This window comes from Sinohyriopsis cumingii, chromosome 17, assembly GCF_028554795.1.
Source record: "Sinohyriopsis cumingii isolate HCF-2022 chromosome 17, ASM2855479v2, whole genome shotgun sequence".
NCBI classification, from domain to species: domain Eukaryota; kingdom Metazoa; phylum Mollusca; class Bivalvia; order Unionida; family Unionidae; genus Sinohyriopsis; species Sinohyriopsis cumingii.
The window spans coordinates 110,302,239-110,324,695 of record NC_142977.1 but is presented as its reverse complement, the minus strand read 5'-3'; the positions used below and the strand labels follow the sequence as shown (position 1 = coordinate 110,324,695).

General features: G+C 34.1%; 1 protein-coding gene across 2 annotated transcripts in view; it reads right to left on the bottom strand.

Moving 5' to 3' along the window:
• The window catches only part of LOC149779660 (uncharacterized), a 55,989-nt gene extending 36,909 nt beyond the window's left edge, over nt 1-19,080 (bottom strand). The window contains exons 1-11 of one of the 2 annotated variants that reach the window (XM_089940477.1): nt 19,012-19,080; nt 15,654-15,740; nt 8,947-9,050; nt 7,088-7,294; nt 6,554-6,773; nt 6,008-6,130; nt 3,640-3,746; nt 3,087-3,225; nt 2,411-2,680; nt 737-1,038; nt 253-333 (exon numbers count right to left, since the gene is read on the bottom strand). In XM_089940477.1, the coding sequence (XP_089796603.1) occupies nt 253-333; nt 737-1,038; nt 2,411-2,680; nt 3,087-3,225; nt 3,640-3,746; nt 6,008-6,130; nt 6,554-6,773; nt 7,088-7,294; nt 8,947-9,050; nt 15,654-15,681 (1,581 nt within the window). In that variant the 5' untranslated portion in view covers nt 15,682-15,740; nt 19,012-19,080. The remainder of the gene's footprint in view (nt 1-252; nt 334-736; nt 1,039-2,410; nt 2,681-3,086; nt 3,226-3,639; nt 3,747-6,007; nt 6,131-6,553; nt 6,774-7,087; nt 7,295-8,946; nt 9,051-15,653; nt 15,741-19,011) is intronic. The other variant, XM_089940478.1, reaches the window with a different exon arrangement.
• Nucleotides 19,081-22,457: the final 3,377 nt, after the last annotated feature.

Below are 22,457 nucleotides of genomic sequence, written 5' to 3'. Positions count from 1 at the left end.
ATCTATGGTATATTATTATTATTATTATTATTATTACTAAAATATTTTCAAGGATAAAAAAAGATGTTCAACTGCTTTAAGTTTTACGAAAATTTCTATATCAATGCAATAGTATTATTTTAAGTTCTGTTTCATGGTTGCCTACTTCTATTATCGGCGAGATTCATATTTGTCCTTTCTCGTTTTTGAAATAGTTATTAATCATTCGGCTACATATGGGTATTTCCTCTATTTATTTGAATCAAACCTTACCGAATATTCATCGATCTTCCTTTCCAATTCACTCTCAAGCTGATGATATTCAATCTGTGCCCAAACAAAATATCCCATTACCTGCGGAACACAAATTACGAGTGAGTCATGTGACCAAATTCTAGTCTTAATATTTATTCAGCCTTGGTAAAATTTCTGCGAAGTTTTCGTCTTATCTTTCTAAATTTTTCCCGAGTATAGGATTATGCTTGTAACAGAAATGACATTGTAAAGAATGTAGTATGTGCTTATACGAACGGGTATCAGGAAGGAAATTTAAAGAATCGTAAAAGTATAAGATTATTCTGCTGCTTCATTCAGCACACATATTACTGCAGTGAAATATCCGTGATTTACCATTTTTTATCAGTTAATCCTTCACTTCAAAATGACTGATTAATTTCCGTTTAAAAATATATATAAGTTCAATTGTAACTTATATATCTATCGAGCAGAATATTGAACAAAACTATCGAGTACGTACAACAACCAGCGCCACTCCGAGGAAAAGTATAATCCACCAACCCGTACTCTGATGCATAAAGATCGACATTACCAGACATGCAATTAGTGCAGCTGCAACAGCAATTTGAAATCTGTGTATGTCCAAATATTGAAATATTTTATCAAGCAGGTTTCTTTCTGGTAATGAGGCACTGGGTGGAACAACTTCGTCATTCAATGTGTTGCTTTGACCTTCAAGTGCTCCCCTCTCAGATGAATGACCGTCTTTAGAGTTCTCTCTCACTAATGCGGCTAACCTTGATGACGGATCTATTTCTGTCTCTATTTCAAAGATACGAATACGTTTTCAACATGTTTATGAACAGTGAATGATTCAAGTATTTGTCCATTATAACCCAACATTAGTGAACTCACTTAAGACAAGAGCAATGTGCCAAAATATGTAAAAGAGTTAATACAGAAGGGCAATCAGTATTTAAAATAGGAGTGAATAATCAGCCCTCTGTGCTATTCTTAGAAAGAATATTTTTATAACATTCGTCTTGGTATCTTTGACAGATTGTGAATTTTGAAATTTCATTGTGTCATTCAATCCATACATAAAAAAACATTAAGTCATTTGTTACAACATATTCAACAAATCAACGATTCGCATCATCACAATCGATTCATCTGAACTATGGCATGTTCTTTATTGTAGTTAACAATGTTCTACATTTACCAGTAAAATAATGTTCTTCACGTATAAAAATACAAGTAAAAATTAAAGGTGGCCGACGTAATGACAAATCACGGCTCACTGACAAATTTAAAATACTTAATCAAATTAAAATAACTATTAAATATTATGGTTCAAATAGGTAACTATTAAATATAATGTCATGTGGCACATGCAACACACGTCGAACTCAGCGAGGTATTAAAAGAAGGATTATTAGTATGCACCCTTTATGTGTCTCCCAGTGTGGATGCATTGCATGAGATGGTCGAGTATATTTTCCTGTTACTGTACTTGGTCAAAATCTTATTCACTTAACGTCAAATACAACAGCATGATTCTACAATGCTTCCAACATAACGCAAAGATAACTTTTTACAGTCCCACACAACCAGGTTTTTAACATGTCTCTGTAAACTTGTTATATAACCACTGTTTTAGATTTCAAAAACCGTAACGCGACACTTAAAATCTTGTATTGAATCTCACCATACTAACGCATATGGCAAAAATAACCATCCACTAGCTTCAGTGATATCTACAAGTTAAAGTTTCTTGCAAAGTAGAATCAAGAAGCCCATTCTAAAACGGATTGTTATCATTGACTATCCCCTATAATGATGAGACCAAACATTTAACTTCATATGAGCAATAGGATCTCTTTTCGTTTCAAACAGGTCACTTTTAGTGGGTTCTTACTGTAAGACTTGATGTACACTCGTTCTCAGTGAATACAAAAACGAAAGCATGATATACGAACAGTTGATACAAATTAATGAAATAAGGCCATGATCTCTTACGCATACATTAATATAAAGAACACCACCATCCTTCCGCAAACAAATATAATTATATTATATTCAATTGTCAATTTTGTGATATGAATTATCTTCAACACCATGGTTTTTTAAAGATTGCTTTCTAGTATTTGAATTATGTCGTTACTAGAATAGAAAGAATGCAGTACAAACTTACCAGACCTCATCGTTGTTGACCATACACCATCCTCTAGGGATATTGTGCACCTTCCTTTGTGGATTTCGATTCCATCTGTGCTCTCCACGTCTTTAATGCCTTGTCCCATCAGTCGCCTAGCCAGACATGTCTTTCCAGTGGCATACAAACCAACCATCATTAAGCGGATATTGTTTCTTCTCTCAACTCCTGTCTCCAGAATTTTTAAATATAAATTGACAGCATCTGGAGGCATGTGTCTAATCTCCTCAGGAATAGATGGGTGTAGTTCTAAAATAATTAAACAGATCACTATTCCAGCTGAAATAAATCTTCGCATATTTCCATATAATTATTTCAGTTGTGTATTATCAAGATTTTTGTAAGAGATGAAGCATCGATGACTGTAATTTTAGTTACTGCGAAATTCCGGATTTGTGGTGGTATATTTGCTGTATATATTCTGTATTATGAGACAAGTCCAGACTCATTTCAAGAAAAGTTATAAATTGCTGTCTATTAATTGGACAGTGTGTTGTCTTGAGGTTCAGGTTCCTTTAAATTTCTAAATGCTTCTACATCCAGAAAGAAACAATTTATAATTACAATCAATAATAGCAAGCATAGGGATAAAATGTGCATAATTATTCCTTTTAGTATTATTGCTGTATTAAAACAATAGTATAAAGGTAAATACCGATGGTCTCAGATTCAGACTGCCCTGGAAAGAAATAAAGTTTTCTTTTCATCGTCGAAAAATATGTCGGAATTTGGAAGGGGCGTCTTCCCATGCTGAACCATACTAGATCTTTGCATTTTCTTGCAAGTTTTGTAACCTTGTAAATGAAAACATATATGTCATCAGTAAGCTGATTTCAGAGTACGAATATAATTTTTCCAGGAAAGAAAACAAATACTTAACCTTCTTAGAATCCTGTTCCAGAAATTAGCTTGATAATAACTATCTACGAATCTACTATATTATTCTGAGTGTATGAAATGATCTGATTTCCTCACAAATTGCAAATGGATTTCAAACTTTGTACAGTGACATGTTTGTTCCCTTTCTTAATTCATGTGGGATGCACATCATCATGTAAAAGAAAATCTACTTTTCTAATGTTGCCATAAATTATATATTTATTTCAAAAATGTTCCAGAAAACATATTTGTTTTCTTGCACAATTGTCTTTAGAGTATTTCGTTTTAGAAGAAGATTGCTCAAGAATAGAGGAAGAGAACTATAATACCGCGTTGATCAAAGTCTGTATGTCATGTGTATGGGCCCATCTCTCAAAGATGTAAACAACTGTCTCGCAAAGTATACCTCCATGTGAAAAATTCCATACCCTGAAACCTGAGAGATAATCAAATGGAAAAGAAATGCCAAATTAACTCTAAGGTAACTAGAAATTATGGGTCTATAACACATGGGTACCTCCCACCTCCCATTTTATTTTATTTTCCAAGTTGTGTACATTCAAAATAAAAACAGAGAAACACAGCTATATGCATATATACATACGTATGTAAAGACGATAAGATCAAGTTGATGAAAATTGATTGAAGAATGTTTTCATGGGACATAGGTGCCTACACTCAAAGACCACGCTACATGTGTGACTATGTATAGATGTGTGTATATAAAGGTTAAATGGATCAAATCATAAATTTACATAACGGCTTGAAATGACTGCAAGCTGGATGTTCGAGTGATCAGAGTAATGAATAAAGTGAGGTGTAAATAAGGATGGTGCATTAAATTATGAAGCCTAAGTTTCAAGACCTGTTTTTCAAAATTGATAGCATGATAATTTTCGAAATGCGTAAACCACATATTCGTTATATCCGCAAAAATTGTTCAAAGCAGGGCCAACTACTTATACTAGGACGCTAGGATGTGATTGACACTTTAAATATGAACAAGTTAGAAACGTATCTTTTAATAATTTATATAGCATACGAATAATGATACATGCACGTTTTTATTGTCAGTGCCACAACCGAACATGGTTTCAAGGTAACGCAGCAAAACCCGAAGCTTAAATTATCGATGGAAGGACGGACGAAAGTAAATGTTCAGCGTATTATATTTTTCTTGTAAAACTAAAATGCATTTAATTCTTTTATAATACATAATATACATTTCCATTATTCTTGAATGTTTCAATGCAATGTACTGAAAACTATAGGAACAGTATATTATATTGGTATATAGCTGGAAAACGGCAAAATTCAAATAATGTTTTAAAGGTTTTCATAAATAAACCTACTGCCTAAACCATCCGTTATATCCGTAATAATTACACAAATTGTCAAGATCGTGCATTTCAATCTGCAAGAGGAGATGATAACACTCTAAAAGTATCATACGATATGACATGATGGGCGAACAGACGGATGTGGCTCCAATCTATTTCTTTTACGTGGACAAAATGCTAGGACTCCAACGTTGTATATTATATCAGTTCAGAGATGGAACAACATCCGAATCATCGAAAAAGAAATCTCCAAAAGTTAATGATGCAGACGTTTTAATCAAGCTTAAAGTTTGCTCCATATATATAAAAATCTCCGTCCAATTCCGTCATTACGTACATTCGAACTCCGATAATACAAAAATCGGGGAACAAAAGAAATATTACATATTATTGGATTTCTTGATAAATGTGTGTTTTTGCTTCGTGAGATAGCTTCATGGAAGCAGTACATCCGATCAATCCTTCGTAATAAGATTCGTGTAATAAATATATATAAAGTATCAAATTGCTATGTAAAACTTGATTATTATTAAGTGGTTTAATTAATTTAAACATTATAAACCGTGCTTGTTTTTTTGAATCCGTAAGATAACAAAACCTTTATGAACTTTTATATACTAGCATGTGCGCTTTCATTTTAATAATGTTATCACGTCAATAAAATGTACTTCTTAGTAAGCTTGGATAAAGATCGAAATACTTTAGGATGACAATCTTAAACTTTATCATTTTTATCTTCAATCATAAAGACGTTACTTACAATAAACCACAATTTTTCCATCTTCAATTTGATGTAAAAATATTAAATGATGTATGTAAACGATAAGAACAATAACTGTCGATTTTTAAAATAATCATCATCTTGAAGCTATCCATGGGAAACTGTTGGTTCTGTAGACAAACAAAAAACAAACAAAAAACAAAACAAGTAAGATAACATTTTCTTTCGCATTATCCGCTGGTGTCGCAACTTAATTAGTGACCATCAGAATATAAATTATGTTTGTTTGAAGTATTAATCAGCTCATACTAACTGGATCAAATGCAAATAACATATAGATTAAAGGGAAAAATACATAATTCAAATTAAGGTACTTTCCTATTTATCTGATGCCTAACAAATCAGGAATGTTACAAAACAATGGCATACAGTTTGGATGATTTACCAAAAAATGTTAATTATAAAGATGAACTTGTGTCCTTTTTTCTATTATTATTAGGCATGTTTAAAAACTTCAAGGAGGAGCCATAAAATGAACTCTCATATAATCCCGATAGGAAATCGTTTGCTTTGGTTTCGTTAGTTTTAGCTATGCTTACAGGTTAATGACATTCGAAAATTTCATGTAAGTAATACCTGGTATGTTTGGCAGGAGTAGAAACATGTCGGGTGGCAATTCGATCCAGGGAACAAACCCAAGATAGCTCTGTGCTTCATCCTTAGTGACATTTGCGTTTCGATCCTTGCTGAGATATTGCACTTTAAAAATTGAATACAACTTTACTTTTTGTTCAGCATATATATGTACTGTATACTTTGCCAAGATAGGAGTACAACATTCATTATATCTTCCTTTCAACATTATAAGTATGTAGTACGGTAGAAAGTGCATATTTTAGCTGCCTATAAAATAATAGGGTATATATTCTTAACCAAGTCAGGTGAAATACTAGATGTAGCTGAATGATTAAATTCACCTAGGTTTGTTTGCAATTATAGAAAGGTTTCATTCAAACATATTCAGCAAGTTTGAGGTGTATAATTCAAGCAGTAATTACTTATAACAAACATTTTGTCCTTTAGCAGTGTTTTATTATTATTAGTAGTAGTAGTAGTAGTAGCAGTAGTAGTAGTAGTAGTAGTAGTAGTAGTAGTATTAATAAAGTTAATCATTCATCTTACCCCCAGAAGCTGAATGAATGAAAAACAGCTTTGGCTTTCCTTTCAATGCAGGGCAATGAAAGTCATCAAACTTTTGCAGAATAGACCTATATGTCATCTTTCCCCCATCTGATCCAAAGATGTGTCGTTGAGTTCCATAAGTGGATATAACACACACAAAACATTCTGCCACTTCATGGTAGGAATTGTGTCGTTCCATTTCCAGATACTCATTCATTTCCTAATAAATAAATATTTGATATAAACAAATAATAAATATCAAAGCCTTAAGTGTTGGACAAAGATCAGATGAATCCGCCACCCTGTCTGAATGAGTGCACCCATGCATAAAAATACTGAGACGAACAGTTATATAGACAAATATGGATAAATACTAATTTCTAGCATATTGTACGATCTGTTATTAATATATAGATAACAAATTGACATCAAGGAAAAATAAAAATGAAATTTTGAAAGATAAGGAGAAAATCATTGATTAAGGAGTTTCCATGTAAAAGAGTAAGATATATTAATTTAAATCGTTTTTTTTACCATCGCTGTTTTATTGACTCTGCTGACAACGATAAATCCAAGTTGCTGGAAAAGCTGACTCATATGTTGCCATTCCGGATAAGTTCCTATTCGTTTATTATAGTACGTATCTGCCACTTGGCCAGAGTCGTGTATCAGTTTCTTCGGAAATTTGGCGTTCATCAACAGCAGACACCTACCGTGTATTCTTTTCCTCATCGGATACACCTGCAAAATGTAAATTAAACTTCGAGTCGCTGATAGTATCAAATCACATTAGATGTCTGAATCTTTCGGAAAGTAAACTCGCACGTGTTTTGTGTCATTATCTTAGATGATAAATGTACATTTCTCTTCTTTGTGAGGATGTTTTGTTTATTTGTGAATGGCTTACATTTCGTAGATCATCGTAATTTAGCTTAGGTGGATAGATCGGGAAGTTGTAGTTAGGGGAAAAGTTTTTTTCGAAGAGGTATTAAAGACCTAATAATGTTTCCTTACCTTAATTTTTTTAGCATGTTTATGTTTTCTAATTTCAAGGTGGATTTTTTTGTAAACATATCATTATATATGTTTTGTTTTTTGTGTGTTTTCTTAGGTGTTGTCTATTGTTGTAAAGCGGTTAGAGCTTACAACGTTTAGGCGCTATACAAAGTCCTCATTATTATTGTTATTATTATTATTTTAAAGTTTCAATTTGATGATATATTTTATCAAATGTGACATTCCGGGAAAAAAAACTATTTGGAATATCCAAATTATAGTTGCAATGCTTAATTGCATTCCAAATTTCTATGTTTCATTTTTCGTATATAGATAAAATTTTAAATAGTACAATGTTTATTTTACTAGAGCTCAAACACTAATATATATATATATATATATATATATATATATATATATATATATATATATATATATATATATATATATATATATATATATTGTGTGTTTAATTTTTGTCCACGATTGAAATTTGGAAGGGTCATTTTGCAAACACCATTTGACATAGCTAACATTCGTCCATATGTGTACACTAAACTTGAAAGATACTATTTGTAAAAAATATTTACTTAGATTTGAGTTTAGGACAGTGGTTTTCCCAATGGAAATTCCTGGCCTACCTGATAGTTATCACGCTCTTTACTAAAAGTTAAGTAAAAGACTTCACCTTGTATACAACTTAGAATGTTCTGGAAATTAACTTTCGTCCCTCGTCCTGGTCTTCTTAATGTATCTTCCGTTTTGATATAAAGGTTGTTTGCATCAGAATTATGCACTACTATTGTAACATCTGTCTAATTTGAGTTGATTTATTTTTTAATTGTTCTTTGGAATTACAAAGTGCTCATTGACTGTATGAGTAAATCCCTGTTTTGGCATTATTTTGAATTCATTCAAGAATATCCTGGACAACATCATTATCATATTTCATGATTGTTGGCACATCAGCACATTCAAGATTGGAATTTGTTCGGAAAATTTCTATACTTTTGGACTCATGATAGGACTTTGAGGATCATCTGGGGATTTAGTTTAAAATAACATATGTATGGATATATGTGAAGTTCCTTCTATTCGACAAAAATAGCTATTACATTTTTACTATTATTATACTTCTCCACCGCTAGCATAGATCTTTTGCTTGTTACAAATGTTTGCTTTGGAAAGAAATCAAAGAAAATGTGTTGCATTTGCGTATCATTTTTTATTTATTTAAGTGAGCAATGCGAAGAACTTGAAAGTAAGAAAATCATGCCTTGATTAAAACTGATTGATTAAACAATGGGAAATATGTATCATTTCGTAATATGGAAATGATCAATATGACTTGTACCGTACATCTGTTTTCAGAGCTATCATGTGATCCAAAATTGTACCTCGGATGAATGTGCTGTTTCCATAAATGTTTCTCTCGTTGACTCCACCACTTTTACAGGTTCTTGATGAAAGTGCCTCGTGAATGTTTCCCATAAAGGCCACTCTAAACAAAATAATCGCATCTTTATATTAAGAAAAGCAGAGAAACAGCATCTGTAGTATATAGTGTTTGACCAACAATGACAACGAAGGCAATTTTACCTTTACATTATTAGCTTTTGTTGCTCTGAATTAATGTGTATAGGAAAACAATTCCAGTGTACATAAGTGTACGCTGAGGGACTTGAAGCGCTAATTAGAAATGTGACCATTGACCTTTTAAGTTCAAATGATGACGATGGTATATGAATGTACATGAAAGAATAAGTTATGACTATAATGGATATTTCTCACCCATGTGACAGACAAATCTACCTGTTTTGCTAACCTTACTTTCTTATCTCAGTCTGGTTGTCTCAGACAGGTTGTCTCAGTCAAGGTCTCCACGAGCTAGGATATACTTTTGAAAAAAAGAAACTCTTGTTGTTTACTGCTGTGCCTGACGTAGCTTTTTTAAAATCAAACAACAACAAGAACAACAAATATATAACACAAAGTAAGCCATATAAGAACTTAAGGTCTCTCCATCTTCGAGAATACACCATACAAAGCATTTTGAGAGAGATAGACATACACACACACGATGTTGAGTTATTTGGAATCACGCTAGAAACTAGCTCATTCCACACAGCATGGTCAATTTTATTCTATCTGTAGGCCTAACTCAGTAAATATTCAGGTCAGCGTCTTTACATGTAGCTAAAAGTACCTAACTAGTTTTAAATACTTCGTGTCAAACGAATTGGATACTGCTGGCTACATTTAATGATGCTGACTTGAAAAATTACTGAGCTACAGACACTGGGTAAAATTCGCCATGCTTTGTGGAACGAACTATGACAGAAAACACTGATCCATGAACACAGATGACACACTTCACTGACTATAAGAAATGAAAAATCTAAACTCTCTCTAAAGCTACCGTAAAGACAGCAAAAATTTGAAATATGTTTTGTCAGACCTGCATTTTTCAAACTTGTCAAACACTACCCAAATAGCCAAGTTGAATCAAACATTGTAAACAAACGAAAATTCCTGGACTTACCTATCATAATGGCTCATTCACCAATCAACGCGCCATTCCACAAGAAACCTTTCGATGTAGCGTATCATTGCACTAGTAATAGGAACACAATATGTCCACGAAAGAACATATTAATTTCCAAGAATATCATGAATTAGAAATCTCCTCCGTCACTACACACTTAGAACTAACTGTACAGCAGTCTGTACCCAGCAATGTATCGTACCGTTGCCTACCATATAACTTTCTCCAAATTAGACCTGATGAAAGTTACATGTTATCCGATTAAAAAATATTAATTACTTATTATTATTTTCATAGTATATCATTCTATTAAATGTGATAATACAGAAATAATATAAAATGGTTTTATGTTTCTATTTTCTCATGAATAGTACTTGTTTACTTTGGGTCGACAGGTCTCCCATTGCGCTCATTAACATATTCGGATAAATGAGCAGTACTGTAATTGGAACAACAATGGAACGTGGTTCGAGATGCTTATAACTTTATGTTCTTGATTATTCTTCTTTTCTAAGAACGGTATATAGATTCCACTTAGATTCAGATTTTCATAAAAGATTCGAAAACCTTATGACCTCTATATCGAGTGAGAACCAATAATAATAGTACCTGATGAATACCGTGTTTTGATTCTGTCAAATAAATTGCAAAAGTACAGAATTAATTTAACTTAATTGGAAAATAATTGGGCGAAACAAATAATCTATGTCGGTGTTGTGCCAAGACAATGAAGTCTCAGTCGCAGGCAGACATTATTTGTCTCCCCTTTTGTCTATGCCGAGTGGAGAGACAAACAATATAACTCCTTGACAGTGACTTCCGTTTCTCGGTCCAACACCAATATAGATTCTTTTAATCTAGATGCATCATTATTTCAAGGACAAGAGTAGCTGAAATTGATATCTTATAGAAGATATGTTCTTTCTAATCGTTATATGCTAGTGTAATATACAGAGAGATATATAAAGGTCAAATGTCGTATCATCTGAAAACATGTATGACGTTGAAATAGCTTGCTTTATCCAGAGCTTCCAAACTTAATTCTAAATAATATACTATTACCGTTCCATCTCTTTAATAATTATACTTGATATAATGTAATACAATAGCTTAAACATATTTCTTATTTCTTCAAATAACCCACGACAAAGATCATGTTTGTTTATATTTTTATGTTTATCTCATCACGTATATAATAACACTAAAAAATTATGCTGAACTAATGTTCATGGCTGGCAAACCTTGTCCTGTTAGAGAAAAGCCAGGTCTTTTGGTGAGAGTGCTTTTATTCGCAGGCCTCAAACCTTTATCAAGTTTAGTATGCATATCCACTACAGATTCCATTGTGTCCGGTGCTAATATCGTCACAAAATCTGCTTTACAGTAACACGCTCAGGCTCTATGACAGGAAAACACGAAGACACTGTACTTCCAAGAGGCAAAACACAATTTGTTTTCTAAGCGCATCGCGCTTTGTGTGTTTTGATATGTAAAACGGTCCACTGATAGATCTCAGGTTTCCATGTACGCCTTTTTTTAAACAGGATGCCACACCAAAAGTAAATTGGAAGTACTGAGAGCGAACCCTCCTGGAAATCTCTGCAAACATCTCATAGCTTTCTAAATACTCTTCAGATAATGTAACCATGCCAGACTGCTTGGACGTCGTCAACTCCTTGCCCAATGTGAGACTTTTATCTGTCTTCGGTTCCTCTCGTTCCACTTCTTCAAAAATATCAGCCAAGTTGTGATCGAATACATTCACCCCTGGGCTCATCAGTTTACGTCTTCTCATTAAGTTCATTAAAGTCAGCAGCTGACACTTTCCAGCCAGCTGTCGAACCAGTCTGTTTCGTCGATTCTTCTCTGAGGCTATAGGTTCCGTTGAAGCCTTTGCTCTTGGAAACACGCCAAATGACATTTCTTCTTGGGTAGCCAATTCTTCTCTTGGGGCAACCGGCTCGGCTAAAGTTTATATTGTGCGATTAATCGGATGTGCAACATCATGTAAATGTTATTGATTATTGCAATTTTGCCAGATTGCGTAGCTTTCATAATTTATGTATCGTATTTGACTCCTTTGAATTTCAATATGACAGCTATGTTAACAAAACTACTCCTCACCGGTGGTAACTTTCCTAACCGGCTTCTGAAATGTACAGCACATTACCTGGATCAACTGAAAGAAAGAAATTAATTATGCCTATCATGGTGTGCAGTTTTGTGTCTTGATCTTTTCCTCTCTCGTACAATTTAACCGTAGAAAATAGCATTTTTTCGTTGTAGCTTCAGTACCTCTATCCTCGGAGGTTTCAAAATATAATTGATTTTATTTTTCTGCACTAAGCAAAATATCACATTACCATCATCACACTGACATTTGAGAGCTGTAATTGAATTGGCATTAGTTCTTCAATGTACATTAATAGAGTTTCCCTTTCAAGTTGTTTTTGGTGGTGGCAATAAAAATACTTTAACTTTTTGTACGGGGTGGGTGGGTGTGAATCTCATATTTTCACCTTTTATATAACATTGCATTTTCTTGGCAAGGTGTTACCCCAGCACTAGTTTTACAACATTCACGACTCTTCTGAGTGTTTTGCACAAAGGAAATAAAATCATCACAAAAGTTCAGATATTTATCAGAGCAAGTATCCAGAAAATCTTCGGGACATACGCATGCTCAATTTTCAATTAGGCATTATCTATAACGTTTGTGCCACATAAAGTAAAGTGTCAATTTTAGCATTCAGTTACAGATATCAGATTATGAACTTTTAGTGTCATTAGAAATAAACGTGGACGTTTTGAAAGACATAAGGGTATGAAATTACTTTAAACCTTGCTTTTTGGTCGTAAAAGAAATTAGCTTGCTCCGCCACCTTTGTTTAGCATACTTCCGCTTCATCTGTTTCTGCTGGTTTACTTTAAAATGGAATTTGTCTCATCATACACGTACTTATATTGCAGATGGTCCACTACATGCAGTTTCAAACCGAATTAAAATGTGTACACTAAATATATTCCATAAGTATTGTGTGAAGTATGAAATCAGGCCGGTCTTAATAGTCTCAATCTCCTCAACATCAAAGATGTCCCATGACAGTCTGATCCATTTCCACGAGCGTCGTCTTACGAACTTGTACTTACATTGAATCCCTGTCGACCCTTCAAGAACAAGCCCTCTGTTGTGCAATTGAAGAGTTTTGTTAGTTTTGTAATGTAATTTAGTACTGATATAATAATAGGATAGTGCATGGTCTTGTGTGGAATTAAAATATTCTTGAGATTTTTCATTTAATTTCATATAGTGGTAGTCACAGCGGCTTCGAGAAGGTTATTACTGTGCCAGATGATCCCAGCCTGTGTAGCAACCATATCTGTTTACTCTTCTTTATGTATTAAAGCCAAGTGATTTATTTGTCTTGCCCACAATTGTGTTTACATGTTGACCCCATGGTAGCTTGCTGGAAAATTCCACGCCGAGATATGCAATATTCTGTACTACCTCAGACATGTATCCTAGTACAGTGTAGTCAAAAATTACATCTTTTGTCTGCTGTTTACGGCAACTGGACATACAAAGTAAAGCGATTGAAGGACATTTGCCATTGTTATGATCAGTCCAGAAGGGACTGTAATCTGTAGCCATCTTTATGAGAGAAAACTACCAGATATAAGAGACTGTCATCCGCAAAATGAAGTAGAGTTATTTCCAAATCCCAAAATTAGACGGACTAACACAACATAATTTTACAACATATATCTTTATGTGACTTGTAGGATACACTGGAATAAATCTGATCAAATGGACATCAATTTACACGTGTCAAAGCAGGTGAACGTTGACTCATTATGTAAAAATTCTGAACATTGTTGTCTTTACGCAAGTTTCTTAGATTTTTCTTTGCTTAATGCACATCTAGATGGATTCAAATCTTAGAGGGACACTCTCATATTTGAACTCATTATGGTGTGCATTAAGCAAAGAAAATCTAAAACATGAAGGTGTCTATGGAAACAGGCGACTTGTCGAAATATGCGGCTTTGTTGCACCCACATATCTGGCAGTATGTCATTTACAGAACACACCTTTTTTGAAATACAGCCACATGTAAAATTAATTTTTACCGTTGCAGGTAGATAAATCTTTTATAATTTTTGTGATTCATTATTTATTAACTGCGCTTTACTAACTAACTGTGGGTCATCCATGCATGAATTTATTCTTCATGTTCACAAAAACGAAGATGATTATGAAGAAATAAAAGAAAACGAAAGAGATGGCGATGTTTCAAAGGAGCCGGATAATATATCGTTGTACAAACTCTAGATTTAGAAATTTTTAAGAGAAAATCTTCTTCGAAAAAGGTTGAAATTTCCATGAGTAAAGAAATTTTATGTTTTTTATTGCATGCACAATGTATAAGGAAATGTACTATTACGCTCTATCTTACATAAGCATCAAACACTAGTGTGACATAAATTTACAGATTATTTGATTTATAAATATCATCCGAATATATGCAATTAGTTTATAACAAATATTTTTTTTATAATACCCATGCTAGAAATATGGATTTTTATCAAATACCGTAAGAGTTCTTAGCATCAGCATAAATATAACGAGAAGTAACTGTCAAAACATGTTTTATTTTTGCGGGTTTTTCTCTCCTTATAAAAGTTTCAAAAAATGACGCAGAAATTTTTTCTGAATACCAGCTGTTATGACTCGTTGGTCATAAACTAAGTAACAGAAAGAAGTAAAACTAACAGGTTTTGTAAAATCTACCAAACAATTTAATTATGAAAGTTTAAAACGATGAAGCTTAAGAGGATTCTACAGTATTGGGAATTGAATCTAAACTAATCCTGTAAAAAGGTCTATTAAAGTACAAAAAAAGTTAAATGTTCCGTATTAATTTCAGATCCACGAATATAATGGTCCGCCAACAGCACTGACGTGTCAAATGACATTCTCCAGAACTCCTTTGAATAATTCACAATGGTCCCAGAATAACAGTGTAGTCCAACGATCACTTAATATTTTCACTGAATGATCGAAACTATTGTTTCCTACAAATACTATCTAAATACAACATAAAAATATGTCGGCAGACTTGATGATAGAACACAATAAATAAGAATCACGAAATCGTCCAAGCAATATCTACTCATATAAAGGCACAAAAGGTGAAATACATTTTGACCGTACTTGTACCGTGACAAATTGCAAAACCTAACCATCGTAAAAACACTCACATGATCTAACCCATCCAAAAGGAATTAACTTAATTATTCTAAGAAGCCACCTGACGAACCTATCCAGTGAGAAACAGCTCTAAACTTGTCAACATATTTATTAATAATTTTGCTATTAGTAACTGTAAACATTCATATATTTATAGATCCTATGCAATTTTAAGTTCCTGATATTTTAAAATGGAACCTGTGCACGTACGAAATTTCAAATAAAGATAATTACTACAATTTACAGTCATGAATAAAATGTATAGAAATTATTTATATAAATGCCAAAGTAAAAGAATAAAATCTTACTAGACGGAACTTGTATTTCATCAGCCATCGTGATCTGTCCAGGTACGCACCAGAGTTAAGCAGGACTGGTTACATCATTGCTGAAACCTGTATCAGTAGAACAGCAATAAATCCTCCGACTTTCTTCTTACACACACGCTTACCTAACATATACAGAAATGCGGGCAGTAGATGTAAATGCATACATAACATACATTCATACATACATGCATGCATACATACATACATACATTCAATGTTAAAACACTGTTTAATTGTCAAAAGTATGTCAAATGTTACATCAAAGGCTAATACATCCTAAAATCCCCAATACATATACTTTTAGAATCGTTGCCTGCAAGATCGATCGATACCGCAGTAGAGAAAGCGATGATAATGGTTATGTTTAAATCTTAGATGAATGTAAATATCTCTTTCACAGAGTTTAGTGCTAAAAATACTCAAGCTATATTTTTAAGTACTTTATTTTTCATATCCGAAATAGACATAAATTTGCGTTTGCTAAAAGCGCGAGGAAGTATTGTACAGACTGGCAAGTTAGTGTCAAGTAAATTGCACGCCAAAAAATGTTCAAAAATGTATTGGTTTACACCCGTGGGGAACCTCAAGCAATTTAATATACAGATCAATGTCGTCACACGCTTTAAAGTAAGTTCTCCTATACATATTGTGATTATAGGTAATTTTCCGAAGTGATCGATAAATTGCTTCACCAGCCTTTCTTAAAACATGGAAGGGACAAAGAACAGTTTGAAAAGGCGAAACAGATCACTTGGCATATTTAATTGAATATAGATTTGATCTAAACAACGTGAAGTCAGTGCTCGGTGGGGCATATATCTCAGGGATCAAATTTTGTTTGGACAGTACATATACATAATCGTATCAATATTACAAACGAGCAACTGCCTATGTTTCGAAAGTTTAAATATACCCTATTAAGATTAAGTCTGAATAGAAAACCTGGATAGTCATGAAACTGATGCATAAAGATGCTTGTGAAGTGTGGTATAATTTCTCTTCTTTTCACTCTGTTCCTCTCTATCTTTTTTGTTCACGTGGCCTATAAAAATGTTCAACTCGAAGTGCCCAAATTATAGGCTTGCCAGTTTATGTTGATAGCAATGTCCATTACATTGAAACGGGGTGGGGAACTTGAGCGTCATGGAGAAAGTTTTAAATACTATCTACGTACAAGAAATTCGTAAATGATTTACCTCGAGCATGCTAAATAGAACCTCTGCATCCTCTTATAGGTCTCTACCAAAGTACTCTCTTCCTGATAGAAGGAACAAAATCCGTGTTGTCCAGACTTGAACTCTTCACTTATTTCTTACAAAGCGCAATTATATGCTGAAATACCACTCCCCCCCCCCCCCCGAAATCCCTTAAATAACAGTCCTTGGGCTTGGTAAAGACAAATTCGATTGAATATTGAAAAGGTACCGCAATACTGTACCACAAGCGACATGGAAGTTTACATTATTTAACCAAGTTGACATACAACTGTAGTAGTTTCAAAGTTGATCTAGAACTAGCAAACCTAGCACACGCATCTCCTGTTTATGCAAATTCCAGCTTGAAGCTTCAACAAGTAAGAATGGAAATGTGTTGATATTTAGATCGTTTCTGTCTGTCGCTGTCTATTATCCTGCAAATGGTGGCACTAAATAATATTTCATTGACATTAAATTTATCCTTGAAAAAGTCGAATTTATAGTTGGAAAACTCGTCTGAAGCTTTCGCTATTGTTTACTGTGTGCTCAAAGTCATTCTCTTTTTATTTGTTTCTTTCAACTAGTTGTCTTTATTTCTCCTTTAATTTGTTTCTCTTATTATTCTTGTACTGTTTACAGCTTATTGCTGGACAATTGTTTATGTACAGTGATATAACTTTTACTTTTGCATGTTATTTTTATCATCACATGTTTATTGGTGCCTGTCATATTCTTAGATATCTTTGAATAATATTTGCTAAGTTATGAAAACTTGTCCTCCAATCTTATTGCCCTTCCATATAGAGAGTCAATAAAATTGTTTTAAAAATCAGATGGACAGATGATTTCGCACGCAAGCTTAAGGATTGATTTAATGCAAGACGACCAGGGGCATGCTTGCCGATCTCGCAATCTAGGCAATGCATTCAAACGTGCTATCTTGATCTCATTGTCCAAAGATTGAACAATTATGTTGCATAGTCAATGGTCTGATTCTATGATGATTCGTTGCCGGTATGAATACAACCCATCAAGAAATGTTCATAATGCAAACAATAAATTAAAAATTGTATCCAAACCCTTAAAGCAATTAATGTGACCCTGATCACAATGTTAAAGGATTAAACGAACATTTTGCAGAAGGAATCGTCACGTTTTGTTTGCAATCATTTTCATCCCAAACACGGGCAGGAATCCAATAAAGGTTTTAGAAGATATAAGCAAATATACAACTTTATCCAAACCATTAATGCAATATTTTTTAATTGTTCTATTGATATCACGGTCATGGGGGCAAAATGACATAACATAGAATGAATCGCCTTAAAATTATACTAACCCATTCCAAGTATAAACACAGTCTATCAAGGTACTAATAAAATATAAACGAATGCAGATATTTTTTAACTAAATCTTAACGCAGATTTTCTGTTAAGTGTCATTGAACCAAAGTTTAAAGAGACGTGGAATGATTTGCTTTTAATTCATTTCAGTTAAGAACAGAACCCATCAATATATTTAGGAAATACTTGCAAATGAAAATCTTTAACCGAAATCTTCACTCAAATTTCAGTCACCTTAAATCAAGGTCAAAAGACAAAACGGGCATTCCGCATAATCAATTACCATAGATTCATAATGATGCATATAAAATATGGCAGGAATCCATCGAAGGGCTTAGAAACTGTGTGCAAACAAAACACGTAACATTTAACCGGCCTTAGCAAACTGTTGGCAACCCCCACCATAACGGAAAAATGGCTGCCATGTTTCACTTCCCGCTAACGTATAATGAACATTAATCCAACCTATCATCAAACCGTGAATAATGCAAATATATAAAAGCATGAGATAATATTTGTAAACCACAACTTATATAATATTGAGAGGTATCAAATATCACGATTACAATTATAACGACCGCTTGAACGTGCACTAAGAGTTGGCCTTTATTTAGTACCACTAGAATAATGAATCGAATAGGACATTTTCTCAAAGTTTACTCGTCATTACAAACTATTGTGCCGCCTTCCCTTATCAAGAAATGATTTGTGTTAACCGCCGTGCAGTGCTGACGGAAATAGCAGCAAAATAAGTTGGTATATTTTAATAGCTAGTCAATTAAAAGCAAACCAACTTACCCATAACTTTCTTTAAGTCGCAGAACGTTGCTAATGCTTGTACAGACATTTAAAGTATCCCATGAGAACAATATTGGGGATAATGTGGGATTCACTCAGAACTAAATAACAAGGAACGTGCATTTTAAGAAATATTTTCAAGTTCATCCTAGAACTGGAATTTACTAGAGTTAATTGGAAATTAAAAATTTGGTTTTAAAGCAGTGTCAAACGCATTGATTATCTGCACGGAATGTAGCTGCATGATTTTAATAGAAGTCTAAAAGAAAAATAGAGATTGAAAAGTTTACCCTTTGGAACCTCTTGTGTACGTAACAGCGGTTAGTGGAAGTTATTCCGATTGAAAAAGATTAAAATATTAGGAGGCACGACAAACAAACCAGTCAAAACATGAGCAAGCAGGGTATCATGTATATTGGACTGTTGGATAACTCGCGTTACATTTAGAAAGGGTGAGGGAGGTCAGGTGGTGCTGATGATAAGGCAGAAGAAGGAGGAGGGGATGAAAAGACTATATTTTGTTTGATTTTTGTTATCTCAACATTATTTCGGTACAAAGGTGAATGAATGTCGCTTGATTCTTCCTGTACCGTTGGAGATAGAGGCATACAATCTTGAAATACAGAGGTGATTTGTGGCTGGAGTTTTATATGCTACATATATTCAATTGTATGTTAAATCTTTTTAAGACAGAGTCTTTAGACGATTAAGGTATAGTTTAGAGATGCGCTGAACAAGTCTCACAGTCTCGATCTATTCCCTAAGCGTGGAGCTTGGGAGGTGCGGTGCAGAGCTAATTGAGAAAAGATTGGAAATGTTGCTCCTTTGCTGCAGACGTCCAGTTTTTCTTTTGTGTTGATGTTGACAGATCGATCTTTCGTTAACTGTTATCCTAATATCATTTTTAAAACCTTAAATGGCAGGCCAAATGTCTGTATATTTTGGGCCACTAACACACCCTTCAAAGAAATAAAGTCTCATAGATTTTCTTCCGAGATTGTAAGTTTCGCAAATTGTTTTAGTGATATTTTTTAAATTTGTATGGGACATACGAGTTTTAACAGCTCACTGTTCATTTAATAGTTGGGACATTATGGGTGTATTTTTGTTTTTTCATTAAATGCGTCAATAACGTGAATAAAATATTTTAGTAACTGCATTACCGAAATGTTTATGATCAAAATTTGTTTAGCTCCTGAACGTGATTTTCTCGCGTATGTTTGAATTTAGTATTCGTTTAGTGCTGTGGCTAATGCTTTTTATCTTCAAATAGTTGGACTTACGAAGGTTTTATCCATATTTAAATGATCCTAGTGAGATCACCTATTAAACACATTTTAATACTTGGTAAAAATAGTTTTTAATTTAGCAATCTTTATCAGAATCAAAGGCAGCATTTGCTACCCTTGAGGATTTGTAAGAACATAGAAACCCCCAGACTCATTGTGGCGGAAACCCATGCACATTGATCCAGTTTGGTAACATTCTAAGCTTTCAATTCATCCAAAAGGTAGGCCAGATATAATGTAAATAAGTAAACCTACACCATTAAAATTTCAATTTTTTATACTCAAGATCGAATCCTTCAACCTTAAATAAATCTGATGTGAAAGAAGTGTCAGTTTTAGTAAACGATAAAACAAATAGATCAAGAAGATTGTCCAGTATAACTAACACCATCATTTAATTTACATCTAATACAATTTTTATGTCCTGCTGACTTTATAGGTCGTCTTGGGTTGAACTAAGAGTCGAGTCTTCGCTCGTGTACACATCGTCGCATGTACTTTTATTCGTGATGGAAACGTCCGGCAAGGGGAATAATTGCTACGACAAATACTGACAAGTAGTTGAAGAATTAAGTCATGTTGAATGATGAGCATGATACTAATCGAGAGTCCTGCACTAATACGTCGCTTATTTTATTACCGGGCATACGCTGGTCGCAGAAATGTTGTACTGGTTGGAAAAAACAGCCTGAGATTGGAGAGATACCTTTTGTGCATATCCGGGACTCGTCGTTTCCAGCTAAGCATTCATAAATAGCGTTATACAATGATATACATCTTGCAAGGTACCACAGACCTCACGTGTCACAAGCAATGCTATTTTGGTTTCTCCTTAAGGATTAACTGCAGCTACCAGACATGTATTGAGCTGGTCCAGGGTTAAGTGAAATATCTCCCCACAATAATATAATAATGCAGAGGTATACGTGTATATATTAAAACTGGAACACCCGAGTTCTACCTTTGTTGTGTAGCGGGAAATTAGTATTTCTTTGGCGGTACATTGGCAAAGAAATAGTAGGCAAGTTCCTTTACCGAGGACACATTAAGGCAGCAAACGAAGCCGCCCAATCGACCATTTTCGGATTGGAAGTGTGATGCTTTACAAATATAGCTATGGCGGCTCTATTTTGTAAAGGAACAAAAAAAGGTCAGAAGGATAATCAGGGTACACCTCCTGTTATCAAAGGTGGGGGAAGGTTAAGAAAACAAGAAATATTGAAATTGGGAAATATTTTTGGAACTTTTTATACGAATTGTGCGAGTTGCAGTTTATTGTCCACCGATATGATATTTTTATAGATTACAATAATGATCCACTTGTGGCTGAAGCACGTTCAGCTGTATTGCCCCACCTGTAAACATCTTTCAGTATGAAATCATTTTTGCAGACACAAATTAGGCCAATTTTGAATGATATCTCTGATAGCAGTGTGAGTAGTAATGTGGGATACCGTAGCCTCAATGGGAATTAACATTACAGACACCCCTGGGAACGTATAGCCTCAGTGGAAATTTAACATGGAGAAAAATCGTGGGAACGTATAGCCTCAAGGGAAATTAACATGGAGAAAAATCATGGGACGATATAGCCTCAAGGGAATTTAACATGGAGAAAAATCGTGGGACGATATAGCCTCAAGAGGAATTGAACATGGGAATAGGGGACTGTATAGCGTCAAAAGGAATTTAAACAGGGTGGGACTGTATAGCGTCAAGGGAAATTAAACATGGGATTTTTTTTTTTTAAATTTTTTTAAAAAAAGGGGTAGGCAATCGAAAGTCATTCTCTTTTCGAGAAATGTGGGTGGCCCTGAAAAGGGCCTTTGGGTTTATGTTAATATGCCCTTAACATAAAGGGCATCTGCGGCATCTTCTTGTCCTCAAGCTGCGTCTTACTCGAGGGCCATAAATCAGTGTCCTCTTGAGGCAACCTTGTCTTTCTACGTACACTCTTCTTATCCACAGACTGGTGTCAGACTTGTCGACAACGGTCCACTTGGACCGGACATACATGAGCATGTCTGTCCTAAACATCATGGAAGACACAAGGGTGGATGATTCGACTGTGGTCCACATCTTGAAGCGACGAGAACAGGTGAATCAATGCAGTGAACTGCGCTTATTTATAGGTAGAGGAAGGATTGAAACGGATTG